This window comes from Priapulus caudatus, unplaced genomic scaffold (genome assembly GCF_000485595.1).
Source record: "Priapulus caudatus unplaced genomic scaffold, Priapulus_caudatus-5.0.1 Scaffold53, whole genome shotgun sequence".
In the NCBI taxonomy this organism is placed as follows: domain Eukaryota; kingdom Metazoa; phylum Priapulida; class Priapulimorpha; order Priapulimorphida; family Priapulidae; genus Priapulus; species Priapulus caudatus.
Window position 1 is genome coordinate 485,184 of NW_014577114.1, and position 24,871 is coordinate 510,054.

Here is a 24,871-nt window from a genome sequence, read left to right on the forward strand (position 1 = left end):
TCGTCCTATTTCTTAAGAGATGTCTACTGATGGAATGTTATCATATAAACCTATGCTAGAATACCTTCCCTCAATATTAAATGCATTGCCTTTACAAAATTTTATTCTTTTTGGGAGATATTGCGCGTGCTCGCGCACCGTTTCAGGCGTGCAATACGGACTGAAGGCAACTGCATAATATAGGTTCTTAATGGAGAAAGTGGCGGGAGACTGAGGAAAGGCGGCAGGGAAGATAGCTGAAGGGTGGTAGAAAAAAGGAGGCTGAACCAGGGACATGGGAGGTCAAGGGGAAAGACGGGAGTGGATGAAGTAAGAGTTTTGCACCCCCCCCCAGTCAAATCCTTTTTCCCCAGTTGCCCCCTCTCCCAGTCAGTTCCTGTACAAAGGTTTAAGGACACAGTTCACAGGAGCAATGACAATATTAATTTTACTCCGTAGTCCCAAAATGTCGCTTTTCAATCTTTGGGGTTTAACGCTAGTCTATGTAATTTGAATTCTTATTGAGTGGCAGACCTCCCAACGCTTCCGATTTTGGCGGAAAATTTCCGCTTTCTTATTCCATTTCCGCCACTACGATTTTCCCCTTTATTTTTTCGCGAGACAGCTATTTCCTTGGATAGCCTTTATTTACACCACTAGCGTTTACAAGGCATGTTGGTTTCAACATTGATACCGTGTGAAATGTATTAACCTTTTCGGTGCGGGTAACGGCCACTGCCGCGCAAATGTGCCTGACTTGGTATATTAATTATATATTATAAGTTAAATTATTCTCTCATTATTACGTGGCATATTTTGTATCAACATTGTTTTCTTTTCTCTTGACCATAAGTATGTTATAGAAGTATTTCCAGTAAATTTAGAAGTTTGGATATGGATCAGAAGTGCTATACAAGCGTGTTTATTTATCTGTTTAAGGCATACAGAGGCTTGATTTTTCACCTCAAAAATGCTAAGAGCTCAGCTTCCAGGGGCTTTGCCTCAGGGCCCCATGCACCTGGGGCCGTAAGGCCGGCTCCTGGACGCCACCCATTAGTTCTCGCGCTACGCGATCACAACATTTTGCCCCCTTCCCCCAAACATTTTTCCTTGCCTTCGGCTTGCCCCCCCCCACACACACACTTTTATAATCCTGGTGTTGCCACTGAATATGCTTCGCCAGACTAGTGACCATATACATTTGAGAACTGTTCTAAATTGGATGCCAGTCAGCATAAAGCTGTAAATTAAGATGGGTTTCCGAAACCTATCATGCATAGTTCTGATGTTGTTTTGGCTCAATACAATTTTATTAGCCTCCTCTTCGTGTCCGCTCTCTCCATGCTAAACTTATAACTTTCCATAAAATTTATCAGAAGATTGTGAAGATTGGCATTCCCTCTTGCTTGATGAAGCCTGTTCGTTGCACTCAATCATCTGAGCGTGATCGTTGCTTTCGATATATGTGCCATCTTCTAAGGATCCCTTTAAGTTGAGCTTCTTTGTGTCTGTCATTCCGTATTGGAATTCTCTCCCTTAATTCCTCTTTAGTAAATTGCCAGTTTGAGGCTTTTCATTTGTACTGCGATCTGCAGTGTTAATCTGTCGCTTTGATCAACTTGTCTCTTTCCGGGGCCGTATCGGCTAAACAAATCCCACGGGGGGGGTGAAATTTCATGACTTAACTGTGTCACGATGAGTGATGGGCGCAGCTCTTGATCGACGTCCATAGTGTGGTAGGGGTGGGTATGAGACAAGTCTTTCACGAATAATTAGCGACCTAAAATATTACGTTAGGGTTATTTACAATTATTACCTAAGCTTATTTTTTAATTTGGCTCCGAAATCTAGGGAGCTAGCTACCCCCTTGCCCCCCACAGCCTACGGCCCTGCTTTCCGACTTAGATATAGTCCCTTGGACTTCGAAGACTATTATTCACGAGGTTACGAAGTTAGGTGGTATACATATCATCCAGTACACTGCCTTCGGCTGCTAGACTGAGTTGTGAAGCAAAGTTTACATGCACATGAAATCATGAATTAAGTGATGAAGCACATGTGCGTGCGCACGCGGCGTGCGTGAGTTGGTGTATGTGTCGTTATTTTAGGGTCAGAGAAAAAATATATTAAATAAAGTGAATACAAAAATTCGTTTTTCTTGCCGGCGGGCCGACGGCACGTGTGCATGGTAAAATCAGATCTACCTTCTTCACTTTGCTCGCAGCATCACACCACGATTCCCTGCTATGCTAATGTACATGAGAAAGGCGCTCCGACGTCGGTCGCCCATGACTAGCTGCCAAGATAATTTTCTTCGGTCGTTCTTATACGTTCAAACTAGTCGCGGGCGGGCCGACTTGTGTGCACTCATGGCGACGTAACGCCTGAAGTGAACGATCTAGGGCCTGTCACTAACATTTAAATTAACACTTTATTTAGTCACATTTAAATGTCGAACGTGTTAAAACAGAGGGTGGTCGACAGGCAGGTGGTGCGCACAGCAAATTCCGACCTAGCTACATTACATGACTGTCATTTAATGTCAAATTAATGACTGATATCATTGCCACTTAGCTGCCAACTGTTCTTGATTATAATGGAGGTTTCCTCTGATATTATAGTGACTATTTTTTAATTATGTATATATGTTATGGTGACAACAAATTAAAAAAAAAATAATAAAGTTAAAAAACTTAGCTTGGAATTAATTTAAAATGAATAAAAGAGGGGACAGAGTTTTATTTCATTTATATTCAGTCACCAAATGATTTTGGACAGTTGCTTGCATATACCAAGCACGTGCGTGCGTGCGTGTTGTGTGCTGCGCGCTATATATATATACACACACTACATTTACTTGTCTGTATATTATATATATATATATAATATCTATTTCAGATTCTTGGTATAATTAATGATGTACTTGTGTCTAATATCCTATATGTACCTACTACCTGTTCAAAACCTTCAAGTTATTTATTTCTTTATTTTATTTATTTATTACGGATTACGGTACATTGCATGGTTAACGATATGCCAACATGAGCTTGCAAGCTCCGCACCTTCAGTGAACATGATGATTAAAAATAAATAAATAAAATTATAAAAAACTGGGCTTTCTTCTCCCTCAATTGATTTTTGGCTCAATTAATTCTGGATTATGATTAAAAATTATTTCGACTAGCAAAAGAACGTACCTAAGCGGCACCTACGTTACACTAGGCGGCACCACCGTACGGCCGGTGCAACGTAAAAAACACGAGCGAAGTGTCGCGTCGCGCAGCCACTCCTGTTTTGCGGTTTCCTGTTTTTCTGTCTTTAATGTTGCGTGTTTTCAGGTGGCAACTGGAGATTGTGTGCTCAACAAAGGCAAACGTGATTTCTAAAATCATGGCACAACCATCGAGACCTAGTTCAGATATGATGGCTTTCAGGAAAATATTTGCCTGTGCCAAGAATGTTGTTGTTTTAACTGGTGCGGGAGTGAGCGCTGAAAGCGGTGTGCCTACATTCAGAGGTGCTGGCGGTTTATGGAGAATTTGGAATGCCACGGTATACGTAAACATAGTTAGGCTCATAGGGTCTATGTCCCCCAGGGTACTGCCGGAACGTACCCTGGTAACTATTAGTGCGTTCGATTTGCTTCCCCAGAGCCACTAGTGACTAGACGATCTGCAGGCCGGATATCCGCGCGAAGCGCTCAACGCCGCTCGCGGCGCACTTTTGCAATTTCGCTGCCCTTACCAACGCAAGTACTCCGGTCCTTTCTAGGAGAGGCTTGAAGCGGCTTTTCGCTGAATTGAGCAGTTTGCCATTGCACGAGGATCGCACTACCCAGTTAGGTAGAGACGGGCTAGAAAAGCTCCCAAGATTTTGTTCGCTACAAGTACTAGGCGCGCTTTCTTTGCTGTAATAACGGAGTTTTTTGTTGACATTGTAACAATATATAGCGCTTATGCGTAGCGTTGACTGGCTGAGTTTAGAGGATACGATATATAGAATTCGTCTTCGCTATTCTTAATAATTACAGTTAGTTTCATTGTCACTCTTATCTGTCTATTGTATCTCTGCATAGTTACACTCCTCATCAAACTAAAGATTTCACATGGTGGCAGAAGTGCCTAAACTGTGAACAGTGGGAAACTTGAACTGTAGTGTTCCGTAAGAATTCACGTGAAATTCCGGAGTGCTCCGACTCGGACGCGCCAAGGATAGAGAACATGAGTCCCAATAAAACCAATGTGTGCCTCGTACTCGTGATTCTACAGGCACCTAGGCTATATATATATTGATATCTAACACGATCCCCAATGCGAGCATCGAATTGTATCCACACCTACGAATACTTCTATTACTACAAGTACATGTTACAATTAATTACTAGTAAGTACTACTAGTACTACTAAGTACCAGGACTACTACAGTATACTAGTACTAGTACTATTACTACCAGGAGCTAATATGACAAACTGTTGTTACCTCGTACTAGTGTTACTATATTAATAATGACGACTGCTGTTTGTTTACTAGTACTCCTCCTACTAAATATAATAAAATATAATGCTAACTAAATACGAAATCTATTTACTACCAACTTCTTCATGTTTCTATAGCATAGGACTCCTTTTGACCTATACTATTGGCTGAGTTTCCTGTAAATTCTGTCGAAATCCTACGTCCAACGTACGCTGCCGGCTGCCATTGCTCTGCGCGGCGCGACTGTTGCACGCTTACACTAATATATATAGCAGGAGGTAGGAAGCGTGCTGCCAAAATTCGCTCGACGCTCACTTCATTTGAAACTTTCACAGCACGAATACACATGCATTCAACAGCTTCCATCTTTGTTTCTCCTTGAACAACAGTATTCACTTGTTATAAAAACATAATGTCTCTGTTCGTAACCGAGCTGTGTCATGCGAAATCACACAAAGACTGACGAAATTCTCGCGTTCGCGAACCTTGCCAGTAATAGAAAGGCTGGCTGTCAGCCGCAACACTGCAACACGTTTTTGCAACGTTCCAAATGGCGAGGCTCGTACGGGAGTTGGAAAAGCAGTGCCCGCCTGCGCGCCGCCTATAGCCCATAGACTGGCACTCGCTTCCACCTCTCGGCTTAGCTTAGTCACTCGATGGGTAATCGAGGTGGGAGTGAGTCCCAGTCTATATAGCCTTTGTCCTTGCAGCCATTTCCATTACTGGGCAAGGTTCGCGAACGCGAAAATTTCTGTCAGTCTTCTGTGATTTCGCGTGACACAGCTAGGTTACGAACAGAGACATTATGGTTTTATAACAAGTGAACACTGTTCACGTCCAAATGTCTGCCCTCTGTGTCCCCCACTAAAATTGTGGACTGTTCGCTGGCAGCTATGGACGTGCGTCGCGCCGGCGTAAGCATTCGGCGCACGGATCCATAGCTGCCAGCGCTGCATACTGTCGTAGGACGTCTCCGGTCGCGTGCGTCTTCCGCGGGAACTGCGCGCAAGATCTGCGCTCAGCACTTCGGTCAACACCTTCTTTCGGCAACGCTTCTCTAGTATCCCGTCTCATCTGGATACAATAATGTAACCCAAACCCAAGAGGATAGGGGTTGGGTTATCCTCTTGGGTTTGGGTTACATTATTGTATCTACAGAGCCACCTGCATGGGTTAACCTTGGTACGTAATCGAACGCATCTGGGTTAGGGAAGATAAACGAACGGTTTTTGGGTTAACCCGGGTTAATTATCATTGATGCCAGTGACAAGAAAAACAGAATAGCAATTGCAATCTTATTATTAATGAAATCTAGCTAAGAATGAGCGGCTCAAGGATAGAGAGCATGTCCAGTAATAAACATCATCCTCTCCACTCACCGTCCTTGAGCAAACACACGCAGTCATTCACACTGCTACATTCATGCAGCACTGATCCCGCACTGATATCGTCGCCATGCATGGTGTCGTTGCAATGGATTGTGGGATACTTCCCCAAGCCCCCCCAAGTGAGCGGCTCGGCGAGCGGGTTACTTCGTCCTCACCAGCGTTGACCCAAAATACCACGTGACTGCCAAATCGAACGTATTTGGGTCTGGCCCGAGTATACCCAGGTTAACTTGGGGAAGCAAATTGAACGCGCTATATTTGATATGGTTAGGGTTAGGGAGTAGGCATAGGCGACTCCCTAGACTCGTTAGTGGAGTAGGCGAGGTACGGTCCGGCATATTAGATAGTACCAGGGTACGTTCCGGTATACCGGACCGTACCCAGGGTACGTTCTGGCAGTACCCTGGGGGACATAGACCCTCTCAGCCATAGTTAGCGCATGCACACACGAGAGAGAAGGGGGTAGAAGAGGGCACTAGAGAAAATATATGACAAATCACAGGCACTTGGAGCGTTTCAATAAAATATAATGCTAAATAAATACGAAATCTATTTACTACCAAAGTCTTAATGTTTCTATACTCTCTTTCACCTATTATTACCGACAATTTCCTGCAAATGCCGTCCAAATGCTCATCTGCAACAAACGCTGGCTGCCGCTGCCCACTGACACATAAATATAAATAAATATAAATATATAACTATATATTTATGTGTCAGTGTGCAGCGGCAGCCAGCGTTTGTTGCAGATGAGCATTTGGACGGCATTTGCAGAAAATTGTCGGTAATAATAGGTGAAAGAGAGTATAGAAACATTAAGACTTTGGTAGTAAATAGATTTCATATTTATTTAGCATTATATTTTATTGAAACGCTGCAAGTGCCTGTGTGACAAATGGTATACAAAAGCAAGAAAGATGGGGGCAGAGAGACAGAGACAAAGAAAGAATGAGAGAGACGGAGAGATAGACGTAGAGGGAGAGACAGTTGTAGAAAGATAGATAGTGAGATAGACATAGAGATACATAAGAGGGTGAAGATATAGAGAGACAGAAAGATGGGAAAGCAGCGAGAGAGAGAGAGAGAGAGAGAGAGAGAGAGAGAAAGAGAAGGATGAAGAGAGCCTGAGAGCGAGCATGCGGGAGAGAAAGGGGCAGAGAGTGAGAAACAGGAGAGGAAAGACAGGCATACAGAGAGAGAGAAGGCACAGGTAGGAAAGAAAGAGCGACTGTGTGAGATAGTGAGGGGAGACGGGAGAAGTGCGCGGGGGAGGGAAGAGGGAGAATGCAGGGGAGGGGGAGTGGAATGCCTTGACACACGCATGCAGAAATATATACAAACATCAGGGGTAGAAATTAACTTTTTAACAAGGGAGTCCAACGGACTCGCTGCTCTCAACAAGAGGGAGTCCGTAATCTGAAGTTCAAAATTAAAGATTTGCTGAAAAAATACGGTAATTCTGCTAGGCCGTGCTCTGGAACGAACTAGTTAGTATAGCAGAATTTTCAGGGAGCCACACGGACTCCTGCATATGTCAAATTAGGGAGTCCGACAGTAAATCGGGGAGTATTTGACTCCGGACTCCCGTTAATTTTGCACCCTGAACATACATTCATTTCTCACTGACACGAATACTTGGAATACATTGGATGCTGCTCTGGAGTTGAGTTGGAATATCTAACCAGCTTTCCTTCTACTATCATATTGGATCAGAACAAAATCTACTAACATTGTTGTTCTTGTGGTGATTTTTTCGCACAGAATTTATGTCCTCTGGCACTAAATCTCTGAATTTCAACGTGTATTGTGACTGAATCAATGACAGCGTAAGCCTGTATCTCATTCAGTAAATGGACTTAAGTAGTCTTGCATTACAGTCTGGAATGGGTTTTCTTACAATATCTGGTGCATTGTATACTATAAGTAGGGCACATTTCCTTCACCATCTCAGGATGTCCTTCACACTGCAGGGCTCAGCATCTGTTTGTACGTGGTTCCTCCACTCCCTTTCTTCCTCATGTGCTTGTGCTTCACTGCATGTGCAGATGACTGTCCATCGATCACCAATCATGAGTCTTCTTGGTGACCTTGGACAAGACATTTTTCACAATGTTCCTACGTTAATTCAGTCACCCTGAGAAGTCTCTTTCAGCACAGATATTCTTATTTCTCACGCAATAGAGTCACGAATAACGCTGTCGTGTAATTTGGCAAAATTGCAATTAGCTGGTAACAGTGTGAGTTCCATCAGGGTATTCTCAGACGTTTCTCCATCTTCCTGATTTCTCATGCAGAATTTGTATCGGTTGACAGTTTCATTTATAGGAGGATTGCAGTAGACATCAAATGCCTTGATCACATTCTTGGTTAGTTCTACCCAAACTAACTTTAGTCAAGTAAGTTGAGTAGAAATTAGTTAAAAGTTAGTTTGCCTCTTGAATGTTTCCGATGTCGAGGCCTCGGCTATAACTACTAGTAGCATGTTCCATATACACACTTACAAATAGTTCCACATCATTCGGTATAACGGGAGAGGGTTTCAGCAGTTTTTGAGCTGGTATGTCACTCAGATTTTAAGAATTGTGTAGAATATACCAATTGCTCCCATTCCCAATCTCCTGTTGGGATTTGGCCGTGTGTGGGCTCCATGTGGAGAAGTAGTATTTGAGGTTCAGCTTCAGTTCTACTGTTTGATATCAGTTGGTTCTGTCTTGCTATGATATGTAATGTCATGGCCTTTTGTTTTCATATTGTGTGCATGCACGATAAGTGCAGAATACAATAATAGTCTTACTTTATGCTTCGTGCTATTCGTTACAATTGCAAGATATTTAAAATTGATGCAAAACAATTAGGCTAAATTACGTACAATGTTTTAACATTGTTGTTTTGCTTTAGGATCTTGCCTCACCTGAGGCATTCACAGAAAACCCATCGCTGGTCTGGGAGTTCTATCACTACAGGAGAGAAGTTATGCTGAGTAAAGAACCTAACAAGGCAATTAACGTCCTGCTACTTTATATGGTTCAAACACATAGCGATTAGTTAACCATAACTAACTAACCACCTATCCACAACTTCGTATATGGTAGTGGCAGTCTGGTAACACAGTTGAATTCTTAGTTATAAACATATGCCTTAGTATAATATAAGCATAATATAATAGAGTATAATATAAACATATGCCTTGTAATGTACATGTTAATCAACCAATGTGAGAAAACTATGTATTCGTTTTGTTTCGGGTAAATGGCAGCGCAGGTTTTGATACGTAGTCCTTTTCACCATTGACGTGTATATTATAGCATAGGTGATGTGGAATTAATGTGATATTATGATTTCCCCTACAGGCACACGTAGCAATTGCAGAAGCTGAAGCACGGCTAAAGAAAGAAGGGCGTCATCTTGTTGTTATTACACAAAACATTGACGAACTTCATTTTAGAGCTGGGTCGAAAAATATAATTGAACTACATGGTAATTCTCAAGTAACATTAAATAAGAGTAGAGTGAGCTTGCTGCCACCCACTTTGTCTTAACAGCTGAGTCGGCATACTGCAGTCCCATGTTCTGTATTACTGGATTAATTGGTCACTGTGTGTAGTACGTCTGTCTGAAAAATGCTTTTCTACACAGATAGTCATGGCTTCGGCTCTTATTACAGTTATCCACAATATTATCGTAAAGCAATAATATCTCAAGTACAGCTAATATCAACATCAACTATAAAAACCTGTGGTAAAATCTTGTCTTCTCTATTAACAGGCATGTTTCTAATTACAGGTAATCTGTTTAAAACAAGGTGTTTACGCTGCAATGATGTCAAGGCAAACCATGATAGTCCTGTCTGCACTGCCTTGACTGGGAAAGGGTAAGCTCATATATTTTTCTAAAATATTACACTTCTGAAACCCTTGCGCATTCAAAATGTAACTGACCCCGAGTTTGCCTTGCACAAACCTATTTGGGTGGCATTTATTATAAAGCATTTATGGGAAAATTTTGATAATGTCATTTACAATATCGTTTTACACTATATTTGTCTTATTAGCACAAACACCAGTCCTATTTTCCCAACATGTAAAAATGAGGAATCATTGAAGTAAAATTTAATCGGTCAAGGTAAAATCTAGTCAGTACGGTCGGAGTGATATATGCATACCGCATGGTCATTTGATCTTCGTGATGTGACCGAGCTTAGTCGCCACTAATCTGCGATGAAACGTGCTAATCCTAACATTGTTATAATGTCCAAACACGTGACGTTTGGCTGTACTCAGAAGACAGAATTTTGTATGTTTATGTTTTTTGATTGAATTTTGTTGGCATGTTTGGTATATTTTAATCATGTGAATTTTTGACATGGCACAGTGTTATGTTTCTAAAGACTTGTGTTGACCATGCCCATGGTCTTGCTTTACTAGTTTTGTTTTATTGCTAGAGCACCTGACCCAACGGCAGCAGATGCTCGGATACCCATTGATGAACTTCCCCTCTGCCAAAAGTGCAGTGGTCTTTTGAGACCACATGTCGTGTGGTTTGGTGAAAACCTTGAGTCATCCGTTATGGACCAGGTGGAGATGGAACTTGCCCGATGTGATCTGTGCTTGGTGGTGGGTTCACATGGAACAATAAAATGTAGTTAAAAGCAATCTCAAATTTGATTATTCTGACATATTTCAACTTCCACCGAAATTTTTTTAATCACTACGCCTATACTATGTTGATAAAGATTGGTTAGGTGGGTTTGGTTAAAGGTTTGGTTAAAAAACATAAATGTATCATCGAAACAAAATGCTGTATGTAACTATATTACTGTACTGTACTGTACTGTACTGTACTGTACTGTACTGTACTGTACTGTACTGTAGTAACTATATGTAACATACTAACGTATATTATGTCAATTGTACTTAATTGCTGTTTCTATCCCACAGGTGGGTACATCATCTGTCGTCTATCCGGCTTCAAGGTTTGCCCCGCAGGTGGCAGCACGTGGTGTTCCAGTAGCTGAGTTCAACATGGAAAAGACTTCAGTTACAAAAACCTTTGGCTTTCACTTTCATGGTCCTGCTGGGGAAAATGTACCCATTGCCCTTTCTCCAAGAGATGATACTGAACATTAATGGTGCTTGTATATTTCTATTATAAATTGGTAAAACCATTTCAATTCTTATCAAAATTGGAACGTGCAATAGTTTTTCGGACGTAGATGATACATATTGATGATATCAGGTATGTTCATTGGTTGCCTATAATTGAAATCCTACTTATCTGGTAAAATTATATCCTGCACTATGTGAAACTCTTATCGTGTAGCACTAGCATTAGGGTGTGGTTGATGCATAGTCTATGCTCTTGAGCCTCTACTCCAGTTGCACTAACGAGGGCTATTTTGTTTACTCCTGTGCCATTTTAGGCGGAGCATATTTTGCCAGCAAATTCTCAAAAGCAAGATTCTGAGGTTGTAACGTTTACTGTCCGATGTTTACGGATTTAACCACCAACACAGATTTGTACTAGTTTTTCCATCCCCTTTCTGGTACAACAGCTCCATCTAACGAGTGTAATTATAATCAATTGGAACTGTATGGAAAAACTATAATATGGATGGGCTATACACTACATCCCTCTTTTCCTTGGATCAGAAATATAACACAATTAATGATTTCAACTGCAGGATGTCTATTGAAAACATTTCTCAACTATGAAAAGAACTCTACTGTTCAAATTTCCCTGTGTGTACTAGTCCTTGTATCAAAGTCATTCAGATCCATCATGCATTAAAATCAAACAATAGAACTGCACCCACAACAAGATCATTAAACCTCTTTGGCGCCGTTTGCGCGTGCACAGATCTCTTCGGGGTTATCACTTCTGGTGCAGCTTCAGTTGCTGGATTCCCCTCTGCTGGGAGTTTATCTGGTACGATGTTGCTGGCTTCATACTCGGAGAGTGGGCTAGCTGGTCTTTCGTTGTACTTCTTTACAAAAGAACTTTCTTTCGTACCTCACTCCTTGTGGCGTTTTAACAACAACTTTGTTTCCAGTCTTGCTCACTAACATGTGAGGCTCAGATTCAAACGTTGTTGAGAGTTTATAATCCTTCTCCCCTCTAAGTAGTACCCTTTCTCCTGTCATCAAGGTACGAGTCTGTGCCATCCTTCTCTGGTCAGCGTACTCTCTCTGTCGCTCCTTTTTCTCAGAGTCGTGATCCCTCGCACCTTCATCCATGAATATTATGTTATTATCCATGAGTATTGTTCCTTAAATTCAGGTAATTTAGTCCTGATGTTTCGCCAAAACTTCAATTCGGATGGTGCGACACCAGTCGTGGCAAGTGGTGTCGTGCGCTGCTGCATGAGGAATTTCTGCACAGCTTGCTGCATATTTTCACCTTCCATTTGGCTGATTTTGAGTCTTTTCAACAATGATCTGTTTTAGCACTCAACGTCACTGTTGGCCTGTGGCCATAGAGGTGTTTTCCGGAGCAATTTTATGCCATTGTCTTTGCAATGCTGCCTGAATTCAACAGACCTGAACTGTGGCCCATTGTCAGATGAGAGCGTCACTAGAAGACCGTGTGTCACAAACATTCTCGCCAGTGCCTCAATTTTCTCAGTGGTCGTGCTTCTCATGAATGCAACTTTAAAGTATCTGCTATAGTAATCAACCACTACTAGCAGATTTACTCCATTTGGCAATGGTCCAAGAAAATCCACTGCCACATCCTCCTACGGTCCCTTTGGCATGACATAGGCTCAGGTGCATTTGGCATACCAACCAGTTGGCAGCTGTGAAAAGCACGGCATTACATTTATATTGGCATTCAGCCTCTTTGTCGATATTTGGCCACCACAGTTTGGTTCTCAACAGTTGCTTCATCACCACAATGCCTGGGCTCCCCTCATGAGCTAGTTCAGTTACACATGGTCGCAGTTTACATGGCAGGACAATTTTCCTATTACGCAGCACTACATTGCCAACAGCACATAGTTCATCTCGCAAATGTTTGTAGCCTGCTGACTTGCAATGTTCCCACTTCTTCTACAGACTGATGCATTGTTGCACTTCTTGTAGTTCAGCGTCCCTGGCTGATTCTTCTTCGATCTCTCGTGTCGTCATAGATCGTGGTGTCGCTGCTTTAGTGACAAACTGAGCATACTCCTCTGCCACATTCTCCTGTGCTTTTGTGATCTGTGTTAACGGAGACAATGCGTCAGCAATGTTATTCTTCCCCGGTTCGTACATGACGTTGAACACGTACGGCTGCAAGCATAGTACCCATCTTTCGATACGAGCAGATGGTTTCGACCTTGCTAAATAGATCACTTCAAGAGGCTTGTGATCCGTAACTGGTTCAAATGTGATGCCAGACAGGTACGTATGAAACTTCTTGCAAGCCTAAAGTCATGCTAGCGCCTCCTCGATTTGCAAAATACCTGTGCTCTACATTGCTGAGACTGCAGCTGGCATAGCTCACAAGTCTGGCCTCTCCATCCTGTATTTGAACTAATATTCCACCAAGACCGACAGGCCCTGCATCAGCTATGACCTGTGTTTTCTCCCCTTGTCTGAAGTAAGCCAATGTTTCGTGATTGGCCAACCGACGTTTCAGTTCTTGGAGCGACTTGGTCTGTTCCGGGCCAGATTTGAATTCTTTGCCTTTTCTGGTTAGTCGCCTCATAGGTTCACTCACGCTAGCAAAATCCGGGCTGAACCTTGCACTGAAGTTGACTAGACCCAGGAAACTACGTACGTCCGATGCTGTTTCTGGCTTCCTAGCCTCCACTATGGCTCTGACTTTCTCTTTGGTTGGCCCCACACCTCTGGTTGACAACAGAGGTACCATGAATTCTATCCGTGTCAGGTTAAATTTGCACTTGTCTTTATTTAAAGTCAGACCACGCTCATTAAATCTCTTCAGTACACCCAGCATGAATTTATCATGTTCTTCTTGTGTATCTCCCTGAACGATAATATTGTCGGAAATGTTACTGGCACCGCATCCGGCCAGAACCTGTTCCAAGACATGCTGATATTTTTCTGGCGCTGCCGATATCCACGTAATTGTAGTACTTGTGAGTTTCTGCGGAATAATAACTCGAATTCCCCAAAATATAACTCCATTTTGCACACTTATTTCAAGTCTTTTGTCATAGTATGCTGTGAGATTCTTGTTGGAGCATGCCCACCCATCTGTAACTGCTCTGAGCACACGTGCTAAGGTCTGACCTTTGGCCGTCTCCTTGGCAATTACTGCTGACGTCACTGGTAATGTCTCTACTTGTGACAACTGGAATATGTGTGCTTCATCTACCCTGATGTCTTGAAACCAGTCTTGCCCGAATAATGGTGGACCGCCCTGTTTGACAACATATAATGGTAGTGTTTTGATCTGACCATTCATTTCCACTTTCACGTCTGCCCGGCCAACTTGAATGACTGTCTCTCCTGAGTACGTCTTAAGCCTCTTCTCTGTATCACGTAATTGTAACTGTGTACCAAAGTGCTGTCTGAAATCTTTCATTTGAATCACAGACACCTCCTGTGTCTAGTTCCATCTTTAGTGGTTTCCCGTTGACCACCGGTTCAACCCAGAAGGTTTTCACACTTGACTTCTTCTCTGTATTACATGTAACTGAGAATAAATCAAAGTCCTCCACTGTATAAGTAGCTGCTTGCTCACTAAGTGGTGATGTATTTTCTTCATCCAATACATGGTGAATTTTCTTTTTGTCTGATAAACAAGCCCTTTGTATATGCCCTATCCTTCCACATTTTCTGAATTTTTCGTGTTCGAAATAGCAGCCGTCTGGGTCATGCCCGGATCGCAAACAACGAAAACATGGTTTATCACTTGCCTTTTTGTTCTTCTGCGGGCACTTCTGTGGACGTGTGACATGTTTCTTCTGACCTTATGCAACATGTACCTTGCACACTGTTCCGGGGTTCCGGCTTCTCTCCTGTAATTCCACTGCGTCACGTGCTGCCGTTTCCATGGCGATGGCTATCGATCTGGTATGGTCAAAGTCAAGTTTTCTCTCCGAGAGAAGCCTTTTCTGAATAGCAGCACTCCGAATGCCGTACACCAGACGATCTCACAGTGAGTCCATCAGATCTCTACCGAACTCACAATGTTCTGATAATTTTCGTAACTGCGCAATATACTCACTAATTCCCTCTCCTTCCTGCTGATCACGTTTGTAAAAACGAAAACGTTCTGCGAGGATACTCGGTGTTGGAGATAAGTGTTCTCGTATGAAATCAACAAGAAAGGTATAAGACTTCGTTGCTGGCTTGGCAGGTGAGGTTAAATCTCGTAGGATGCCATACGTTTTCCCCCGATGAGGCTTAGTAAGGCGGGCACTTTCATTTCCTCTGTCACGTTGTTGACGATGAAATATTGCCCCAGCCTTTCGGAATACGACTCCCACGACTCGATCATGTCATTGAATGATTCCATACGTCCAATGACACCTGCTATCTTCACCAGTATGATATATCGTATGTATATTGTAGCAGGCTTCTCTCAGTTTCCCTGTATGTTCTCAACACATCCTCATCTCCAGATGTTAGATATTTACACGGCTTTTGGCCTGTACCGTAGTATTTGGACGCTCGCCCAAAACTGGACGCTCCTAAGTGTGCATGCGCGCAGGCGCCTCTTGTTTTGCAAGGGTGCATGCGCAGCATGCGCATTAGTCATCTGCGCATCTTGCCCATCGAAAACGGTCGCAATAAACAAACATGGCGGCCAACCCGGTCCCTCATGGAAACATTTGATTGAAACAATTTGCAATGTAGTAAGTTAGTAAGACTCTGTTATGGTTACAAGGTGAAACAAATAGAAAACAAAAGAACATGGCTACTATTTCTTACGGCCCTGCAAAACAATATCCAAACAAAAAGAAAACAAGAAAAAAACAAAAGAGCATGCAAGCATGCGCACTTAGGAGCGTCCAGTTTCGGGCGAGCGTCCAAATACTACGGCACAGGCCTATTAACCATGATGATACACAATGAAAGCTAACTCGCAAGTAGCCATGAACGGAAACTTTTATTACGCATGCACAGACGCGTGCGCCCCGGAAGTGGGTAATACTAAAATATGGATTGCCATCCAACCACGGGCTAGTATAAATACACTATCCGATGTGTATATATAACACTGAACATGAGTCTTGACCGGAATAATCCAGAATGTGTCACGAACGTTTTTATCGCGTGATTCTGGGCTGAACTCTACTCTGTGATATCTCCATTTGACATCAAGTTTGCTGAATATTTTTTGCTGCTGGTCATGCATCACCTCATCCACAGTTAGTATCCAGAGAGACCGGCTACAATATGGCATTGCGCAAAAGATGCGTTGTTCCCCGACCGCCGAGAGCGATTAAGCCGCGCACTTCCGCGGGACTGGGCGCACGCGACCGCGGGGTGTTGTATGTAGCATCTCATGCTGCCCGCTATACGAATTCGCGCGCCGAAGGAGGGCGGGCACGCGAATGCGTATAGCGGGCAGCGTAACACCTTTTTAGGCACGTTTTTGTCACACCTACACTGGCTCGGCTACGGCGGCCTTGGGTGGAGGCATTTGCTGCTGCTGCTGTTGCTTTGCTGCTCCAGGGGCGCGCTGCAGCAGGGACCAGTATTTGGTGCTGCTGCTGGTTTGCTGCTGCAGGAGCGTGCTGCAGCAGGGGCGAGTATTTGTTGCTGCTGCTGCTTTGCTGCTGCATGGGCCAGTATTTTTTGCTGCTGCTGCTTTCCTGCTGCATGGGCGCGCTGCAGCAGGGGCCAGTATGTACGTGTACGTATGATTAGCTACGTGTAAAAACTGGCACGGCCACGCCACCACGTGCTCGCATGACGTGCCGTCGCCACGGGCAGCGCGGGGAGAGGAGGTTGGTAAGAACCTGCCACGTACGCAGCCAGGCGCCGCGGCGGCGGCGGTTTTGGAGATAGCATCTAGACCGCGCCCGCGCACGTGGAGTGCCGTATGCGTGTTCGTTAAAACCTCTGTGATAGACATGACGCTATACTCGGCAGTAGCCCACGTCATCGCGTAGCGGCCAATGAGCGGTCGCTGATTGACAGCATTTCTTGGGGTTTCTTGTAGGAGCCACTACGTCTTACCGTTGAGGTGCGCCACCCCCAAAAATGTTTAGGGGCCGTTTGGAGATGGCCTCTAGGCGTTGATCGCGAAATGTCGGTTGGATTCCGCCCCATTTTCGCGGAGTTCGTTTTCAGACCCTTGTCTAAGTTATCTGTCTAAGTGGACAATAAGTGGTCGGCGTATTCGCTGTGGGGGCACAGCAAGTCGTGCGCTGCGCGCAACTACCGGGCCGCATGTCCGTCTAGTGGTGCTCATGGATGATCGCTTTATTTGCTTGCCTCATGTCGACACATACTCGAATGTTCCCGTTCGGCTTCAGTACTACCACCAATGGGCTTACCCAACGCGTCGGCCCTTCTACACGTTCGATAATATCCATGTTAAGCAGTTCTTCCAATTTCTGGTCGAATACCTGTACAGCATTTACCACGTTCCTTTTCGATGCTGTCACTTGCTATGGTATTTATATTCAGTCCCACTTTCAGCACACCGAGTTGCATTGCATTTCTCTTCCCAAGTAATGGCTGTCCACTCCATTTCACAACTATGATCTCTACATGCACTTGTGTATTTTGCACTACTGTATACTGTATACTGCTGTGCACTGAAATGTACCTATTACAGGTAATGGAACCTTAGATCCATATGCGAAGAGTTGTTTTGTACATTTCTGTGATGCACATTTGACCTGCTTTTCCTTCAGATGTTCTCACAAAGACTGGCAGATGATGTTCGTACTGGTACCAGAGTCAATAGCCATTTTCACTGGTACCACTCCCAACTGGACTTCCACGTTGTCACAGTCAGTTTAACCTTTTACGCAAAATGTATACTCATGGTCATCATCTTCCTCTGTCGGGTTCGTTTCAGCGTAACAGCTTCATAGGCACAAGCAATCTCCTGCAATTTCGACAATGTCAGTTTTTTCCTGTTTGTAGAGGTTTCCTACGCAGACTTGTGGACCCATATGTATGGATAATATGGTCCCTGATTGGGTCATCCTCATCTATGAATTCACAGTTGGCAGCCTTCTCTCTCAATCGTATTATGTACCGGCTTATAGGCTAATTTGCCTCTGGTAGTAGCCGTTTAAACATGTCTCTCGAAAGGCAGGTTAACTCGCACCACAAGATGCTTTGACAATATTTCAACAGTCTCTTTAAACCTGTCTCTCACCACTACCGGCGGTGCTCTTTCACCTTCACCATCTCCGGCAGGTTGGTTGGCATGTGTATCTCCATCCCCTTCTTCTTCCTCGGAGTCTTCTGGGTGTAGGGTGTCATATAAATCTTGTAACATTTGACCCCCACATCTTAATAATAAGCCTCTTTTGACTGCCATCGGTGACACCTCTGGCGTTAGCGTACCGCATGAAGGCTTTCAAATACTTTTGCCATATGGGGCCAACACTGGAGGAATCCCCCGTCAGATCAAACTCAGGAAATAATCCTACATCCAGCTGTTTCAGAGCAGACATCTCGTCTCAAGTCACATTTGTAACTTGAGATGAGAATCGAATTTAATCTTTTATCCTCGTCGCCATTTGCAACGTTTACCGTTCAGTGTTTACGGATTTAACCACCAACACAGATTTGTCTCTACTCCTATTTATCCGTACGCTCTTCTCCCAGCCTCGTTCGGTTGTGTGTAATAGGGTGTCCTAGTCAAAATGCAGGCAGATATTCTACTACTGTAATGTTTCGCATGTATTTTACTTTAAAATAAGAGGCATATCTTCATTGTGTAGTATCACCAATGTCTAGGCGTAATGCGTGCCGCACAGACCGTTATAGGGGGCTGCCAACAAAGCTGACTAAAACGTAAGACGATAACTTCATTGTCCGTCTTTATCCCTCAGTGCAGGCATCCTCAATCTGGCAACCGCTACACGTTGTAAATCAGTGCAAAGGAAATAGTCTAGGCAGCTGGTAACATAATAACTAACTTCTTTGGACTAATTACCCCCCCCCATCCGCTGTAGTATTTACTGTGGAAGCAGCTGCATGGCCTCGGGTTAAAGAAACGGAGTTAGGCACCGCCCTATATGTGCCACATAGGCACGGGAATTGATTTAACTTTGACTTAACTGTAAGCTAACAATTGGTGGGTTTGTTTGAACGCACTCATCTGGTCGCCATTGTTGTGATCCGTCCAAACAAACGCAACCTGGTGGTTGTTAACATCAGCGAAGCCACAATACAATGTTTAACATGTTCGTTGAGCTCCTGTATGATGATTAGGACGAGCTTCTATTACCACCACATAGTACACTAGTAGAAGTGTTGTTGCTCGTAGTTGCTGCCCACTGTCAAGCTTTTGAACTTAGAATTGGGTTCTACATGGATCATGTTATGTTAGCACATAATATAGATGACTTTCTAAGTGTTTTCTGATGTCTGTAGGTATTGTAAATCGCAATTAAATCGCAGTGGCTACGGGTACGGTAGCCGTATCTTAATGTCTCGAGGCTACGGGTACGGTAGTCCATTTGCGCATGCGTCGCTTTCCCACAAAATAATGCCGTTGGAAATTAATTCACGGTTCATTAATCTCCAGCCTAATAATTAATTAATTAATTAGCTAGCCTACAACAGTTGTTTGGGATTGATTGTCAGTTCAGATGCAAAATATTGAAAGCAAAAGGTTATAAACCATAGATTAATTTGGGTACTCTGACACGCGTATATAAGATAGCCGAGTCGGTTTATAGTTAGTGTTAGGGTTAAGGTTAGGGTTGGGGTTGGGGATAGGGTGACTGTTTGTACTTGGGAATGGGAATGCCGTACCCGTAGCCTCGAGACATTAAGATATGGCAGCAGCGCATGCGTAGTGTGACTGACGTACCCGTAGCCTCGAGACATTAAGATACGGCTACCGTACCCGTAGCCACTGCGTAATTAAATAGTATAATAAGGGGAGAGCAACATGATGATTCATTAGCATGAATTTCAACCATCCAAAACGGAATCCTGATCACATTTCTAGTGAGCAGTGTAGACGCGTGTATGTATAATGTACAGGGCCGTAGTGGCCGCCACGGCAGCACGGCACTGCCGTGGCACTATTTTTACGAAAAAATTGTGCAGGGAACCAAGGAGCAACATATACCAAGGAAGATGAAACCCCGGGGGGGGCACCCACTCCACATTATGGTAGTTATGTGCCACTGCGAAGTAAAAAATGGGGGGCTCTGGAACAACTAGACCTGAAAATGGGTCTCTGGAACTAATGTTTGTTGAATGTGGTATGCTCTGGAACCGGCTAATGTTCGAAAATGGGGTCTCCGAACTAGGATTCGTTGAAATTCAATGCTATGGAAACTGGACACGTTTAAAAAGAGGGGTCTCCGAACTGTGGGGAACAGTGATTTGCTTTAAAATCTATCTGGTAGCACTTGAACCAATAATTGTTGTATTATGTAGAGGGAGAGAAAAACATGACCCGGAGAGAGATGACGCACGCACACGCGCGCGCACGCACACACACACACACACACCAACGCAACATCCACACACACACACACATACACACACACACACACACACACACACACACACGCACACACACACACACACACACACACACACACAGCCAACACACGCACGCACGCACACACACAACACAAACACGTTGCATGCATGCCTTCACGGCCCGGCTTCAAATAATATTCTGAAGTACGATGCACTGGAACGGAAATATTAAAAACTATATTATTTTTCATAATTATGTACTGATAATATATACAATTTTGTAAACAATGTTTTATTAGTTATCATACTCATAATATATATTTTAGACACTTTAGTCAAAACATCAGCTTTAGCTACATTCTTTTTTGAAATTTACAAATTGACCTTTTGAAATGATCAGAATTGGTTGCTTTCAACATAGCCTGAAAATGCAGGAAATGCCATTTCCAGGCTCTAAATTTCAAAATATTTATGCGGTAGTACCCCCAGACCCCCCGCATCGGCTTCGCGATCGCGGCGTTAGCCATGCCTGCCTGCGGCACACACACTAACCGCCACTCTTGATATTATCACTGGGTGATCCTACATTTTTCTGCAGTGGCACATTTTGGGAGGCCACTACGGCCCTGATGTAGATAAATACAGTGTCAATATACATATGTATCAAGAGTAGATAATAACATCTACAGATAGATACTGTAGATAAGTAGATACTGTAGATACTGTAGAGACAGTAGATAATAACATGTTATTATCTACTCTTGATATGTATACATAGATACACAGACTGTGATCAATTATTGTAAACAAATTGAATATTTTATATGTTCGAACTGTGGAATGTTTTATTAAACACTATAATTATAAACTTGATGCTCATGTCTCATTATTAGTCATTTATTCTCTTGGATGATAACTTAATTATAATATATATAATTAATAGCTGTTATCTCGATCATTGATCATTGATTAGTAACTAGAATGTATCCTACGAATTTAAAGAGTCTGCATTTGCCTGTCTTGCATTGCTTTGCCTTGCATTGCATAAGCCTAGCGCAATACTTTTTCATGCAACTCGGGAGCGATTCTGTGAAATCGCTACGTCTGCGGGAACGTGCAACTGCAACCCGTAGCGATTCTGGTCACTTGCAACGAGTTTGCAAGAAATCAAACTGATTTGATTTTCAGCAACTCGTCGCTCCGAAATCGCATGTGTGCGGGTAGACAGCGACTTGCAACGATGAAAAATTCTCGTCTGACCAATCAGCGAGCACCATCTCATCACGTGAAAAATGTGTGTTATTATGTATGTATGTCTCTATTCGTCGGAGCTGCAACACTGAAATAATCCTGGCTTAAATATATAAAGGCCTGCGTAGGAAGAGTTATATGTAGAATATATAATTCATTATTTAGTTATGATTTATAATACTATGTAAATATTTCTTATTCATCATATAATATCATATATAAGGAATACTGATTATTGTCTCATTGGGTCAATTTTCTACCACATGATTGAATGTTTTTGGGTGAGTTATGGCAAATCGATTTTTTAATAGTGGAATGGCCCTATATAATATGAGACTCCATCTAGTGTTAGTGTCATGTAAACTCCTAAAACATTGAACAAAGCAAGTCATGGAAAGACAACAGAAGTCGCTTGCATGCGCACACGCGGTGAAGCGTGCGAGCGATCGCTTGCGGTTGCAGCTAGGTTGCAGCGACGAGCAACCAAAAATCGCAGGTCTGCGCTAGGCTTTAAGCTTGGTTTTCGTTATCGACCATAGCAAAAACGCGCGCAGAAATCATCTCCCCCGTGAGTGTGTGTGTGGGGGGGGGGGAACACCTAATTGCTATTATCAGAGTGGCTGAGTGGTAAATAGTTAATCAACTCGCTGACCAAAAGTTGAGAAAATAGAACATGTTCTAATCTCTAAACTAGTTAATATCAGTTTGTTGAGCGCTAAACTTTTACGTTTACGCTACCGACTTTAAGTCAATTTGTTAAAAAGTTGATCAACTCGTTAACCTTTAAACAGAAAATGGATAGTGTTATGCGTGCGTGTGTGCGTTATTTGCTTAACTTCTCCTTAAATGCAGTTCAGCAGACAAAACTTTCTTCGCCACATAAATCATTCCAGCGGTTAGGCGTCATAACTTCTGAGAATCCTCATATACGTTAGACACAGGCATGCACTCATTTAGCGGGGCTACATACGCGTGGATAGGGAATTCTACCATTGCAATTTTCGGCCATTGGTTTGTGTGCAAGTATTGACTTCATACTAGAGCCAAAGCCGGCATGCAAAACTCACAAATTTGCATTTTTACTATCGCTTTTTCTTCCGTGTCGCTAAACGTGTATTTGCCCTTCACAGTGTCTAGCTGCGAACACACCTATTGAACGAATACATGCATCTCGAGAGAGGCAGATAGACAGACAGACAGACACAGCCAAATAAACAGAAACAGAAAAATAATTTATACGCGGTTAAATTATGTGTAACAAGGCCTCTGATTTGGTAAAAGGAATATAATTTTACCGAGGTAAAAAAAATTCTTTGTGTGTACGGTGACCAGTTATTATAGGCGATGGCGGTTGCCGCAGCGTTGCACAGGTGTACGACAAGTGATATAACAGCAGTAGCCGATAGGCAAGCTCTCTTTGCGGCACTTTCTCTAATATTACGTGATTGTAGTGCAGGTACGCAAAATCAAGGCTATTTCTATAGCTATTGTTGCCATAGCAACGCCCTCCATTTCTCATTGGGAACCCGAGTCTGCGCGCAGTAGCTAAGTGCTTATTCAAGCTTGCACACAAAATGTGAGTCTATAGGAGGTGTACAACAGTAAGCTTCCGCAATTGTTCACCGCAATTGTTGCACTATTTCGTCTCTAGAAAAGGCCTTTTTTTGGCATTTTTTTCGCCGAAATTCGGCACTAGAGTGCAATAATTTGCATTATGCACGCAAGGTAGATGCCTCGTGGACGTCTAGAAAGCATTAGAAGTAAAATTATTCGTGTTGTGTAATTGTGCCATTCCAGCTAGTGGCGTAGCCATGGGCGCTGGTCGCCCATTTTTGTGTATGAAGCGGGATCCGACTACTCTGTAGAAATACGCATCTGATCATAGAGCTGGCAAACGTTTCGAGCGGAGCATAGAGCATGAATCTGTAGTTATAATTTTAACATGAATAAAGTGTATGTTTTGTAAGCGCAGTAACAGTGTGCGTATTTTTAATTAATTTCTGTTCGATGCTTATTCAGGCCTGCAGCCTATGGACGCCCTCTACTGTTGTGCAACACCCATAGTGAGTGTGTAGCTGCATGTGCAGGGTGTTTGAGTGCGGAGCGTTGCGAATTTTCACGTGATGAGTATTTTGATATTTTATTGCCCCTGGATTTTCACATGTTGACGTTGATATATATTTCAAATGCACAAAGAAATAAATAATAACCTTTTACGTCTGCGTGTGACACCGTCCGCATGCAACAATTCTTCGCATGCCTGGAATAGTTATGAAAACGACAGGAAAATCACCTATGCTATATTGTTTTCGAATACTATATAAAGTTGGAATTTTGTCTTTTTTGCTGTGTCTCGTGTCATTTCTTCTCGTGCAACTTTGTCTCGTAGCACTTTATCTCGGGGCATATTGTCGTAAAGCAATTTGTAAAATGTCGTTTCGCCTTCTATCATTTTATCTACCCATCTTATTTTCAATAGTCCTATCTCTTAGGTTGGCTACAATACATTCATTGATTGTAGCGCGGATTACGCATTTCCAAAGTCAAAGTCTGCTGAAATATTACTTTATAGGCTAATGTGATTACATACTTGGAAGTCCGACCTGTTAAGGTGCATGTTGAGTGCTTTGCCCATCGAGTCTGTGCCCTAGCTCCTCGTAAGCAGACTAGAATCTACGTGGCTAGGCCATCATTTCAGCTGAATTTGGAAGCATTTTCTCCTGTGACGCCGTGATTATTGACGACATTATTAGTCCTTATTGACATTCCTAATCGGGGTGACACAGCGTCCTTGGTAAAATCCGATCTATACTATTCACTTTGTTCGCAGCATCACGCCCTGGGTACCCCGTTATGCTATTATACATGTAAAAGGCGCTCCGACGTCGCCCGCCGTTGACTGACAAGAAAATTTTTGTCGACCGTTCTTATACGTTCAAACTGGAGCCAGACGGGCCGGGCCGACAGCACGTTTGCTTGGTAAATTTCGATCTATAATATTCACTTTGCTCGTAGCATCACGCCCTGGGTACCCCCGCAATGTCTATATTAATGTAAAGGTATAGATGGCGCTCGTGCGTGTGTCACCATGGATTGCCAAGAGAATTTTCCTTCTTTATACGCTCTTGACAGGGGGTATTCAATATATTCAAGCCGGTACAGGAGATTACGGTACGCATATATTTGCTAATA

The 24,871-nt window shown here is 43.1% G+C and overlaps 1 protein-coding gene across 1 annotated transcript; it reads left to right on the top strand.

Moving 5' to 3' along the window:
* Nucleotides 1-3,262: 3,262 nt before the first annotated feature.
* LOC106820949 (NAD-dependent protein deacylase-like) lies at nucleotides 3,263-11,517 on the top strand. The gene is made up of 6 exons (XM_014825568.1): nucleotides 3,263-3,531; nucleotides 8,742-8,840; nucleotides 9,194-9,320; nucleotides 9,627-9,714; nucleotides 10,285-10,456; nucleotides 10,781-11,517. Exons 1-6 carry the CDS (start codon nucleotides 3,301-3,303, stop codon nucleotides 10,967-10,969), a joined length of 906 nt encoding a protein of 301 aa, XP_014681054.1. The 5' UTR covers nucleotides 3,263-3,300; the 3' UTR covers nucleotides 10,970-11,517.
* Nucleotides 11,518-24,871: the final 13,354 nt, after the last annotated feature.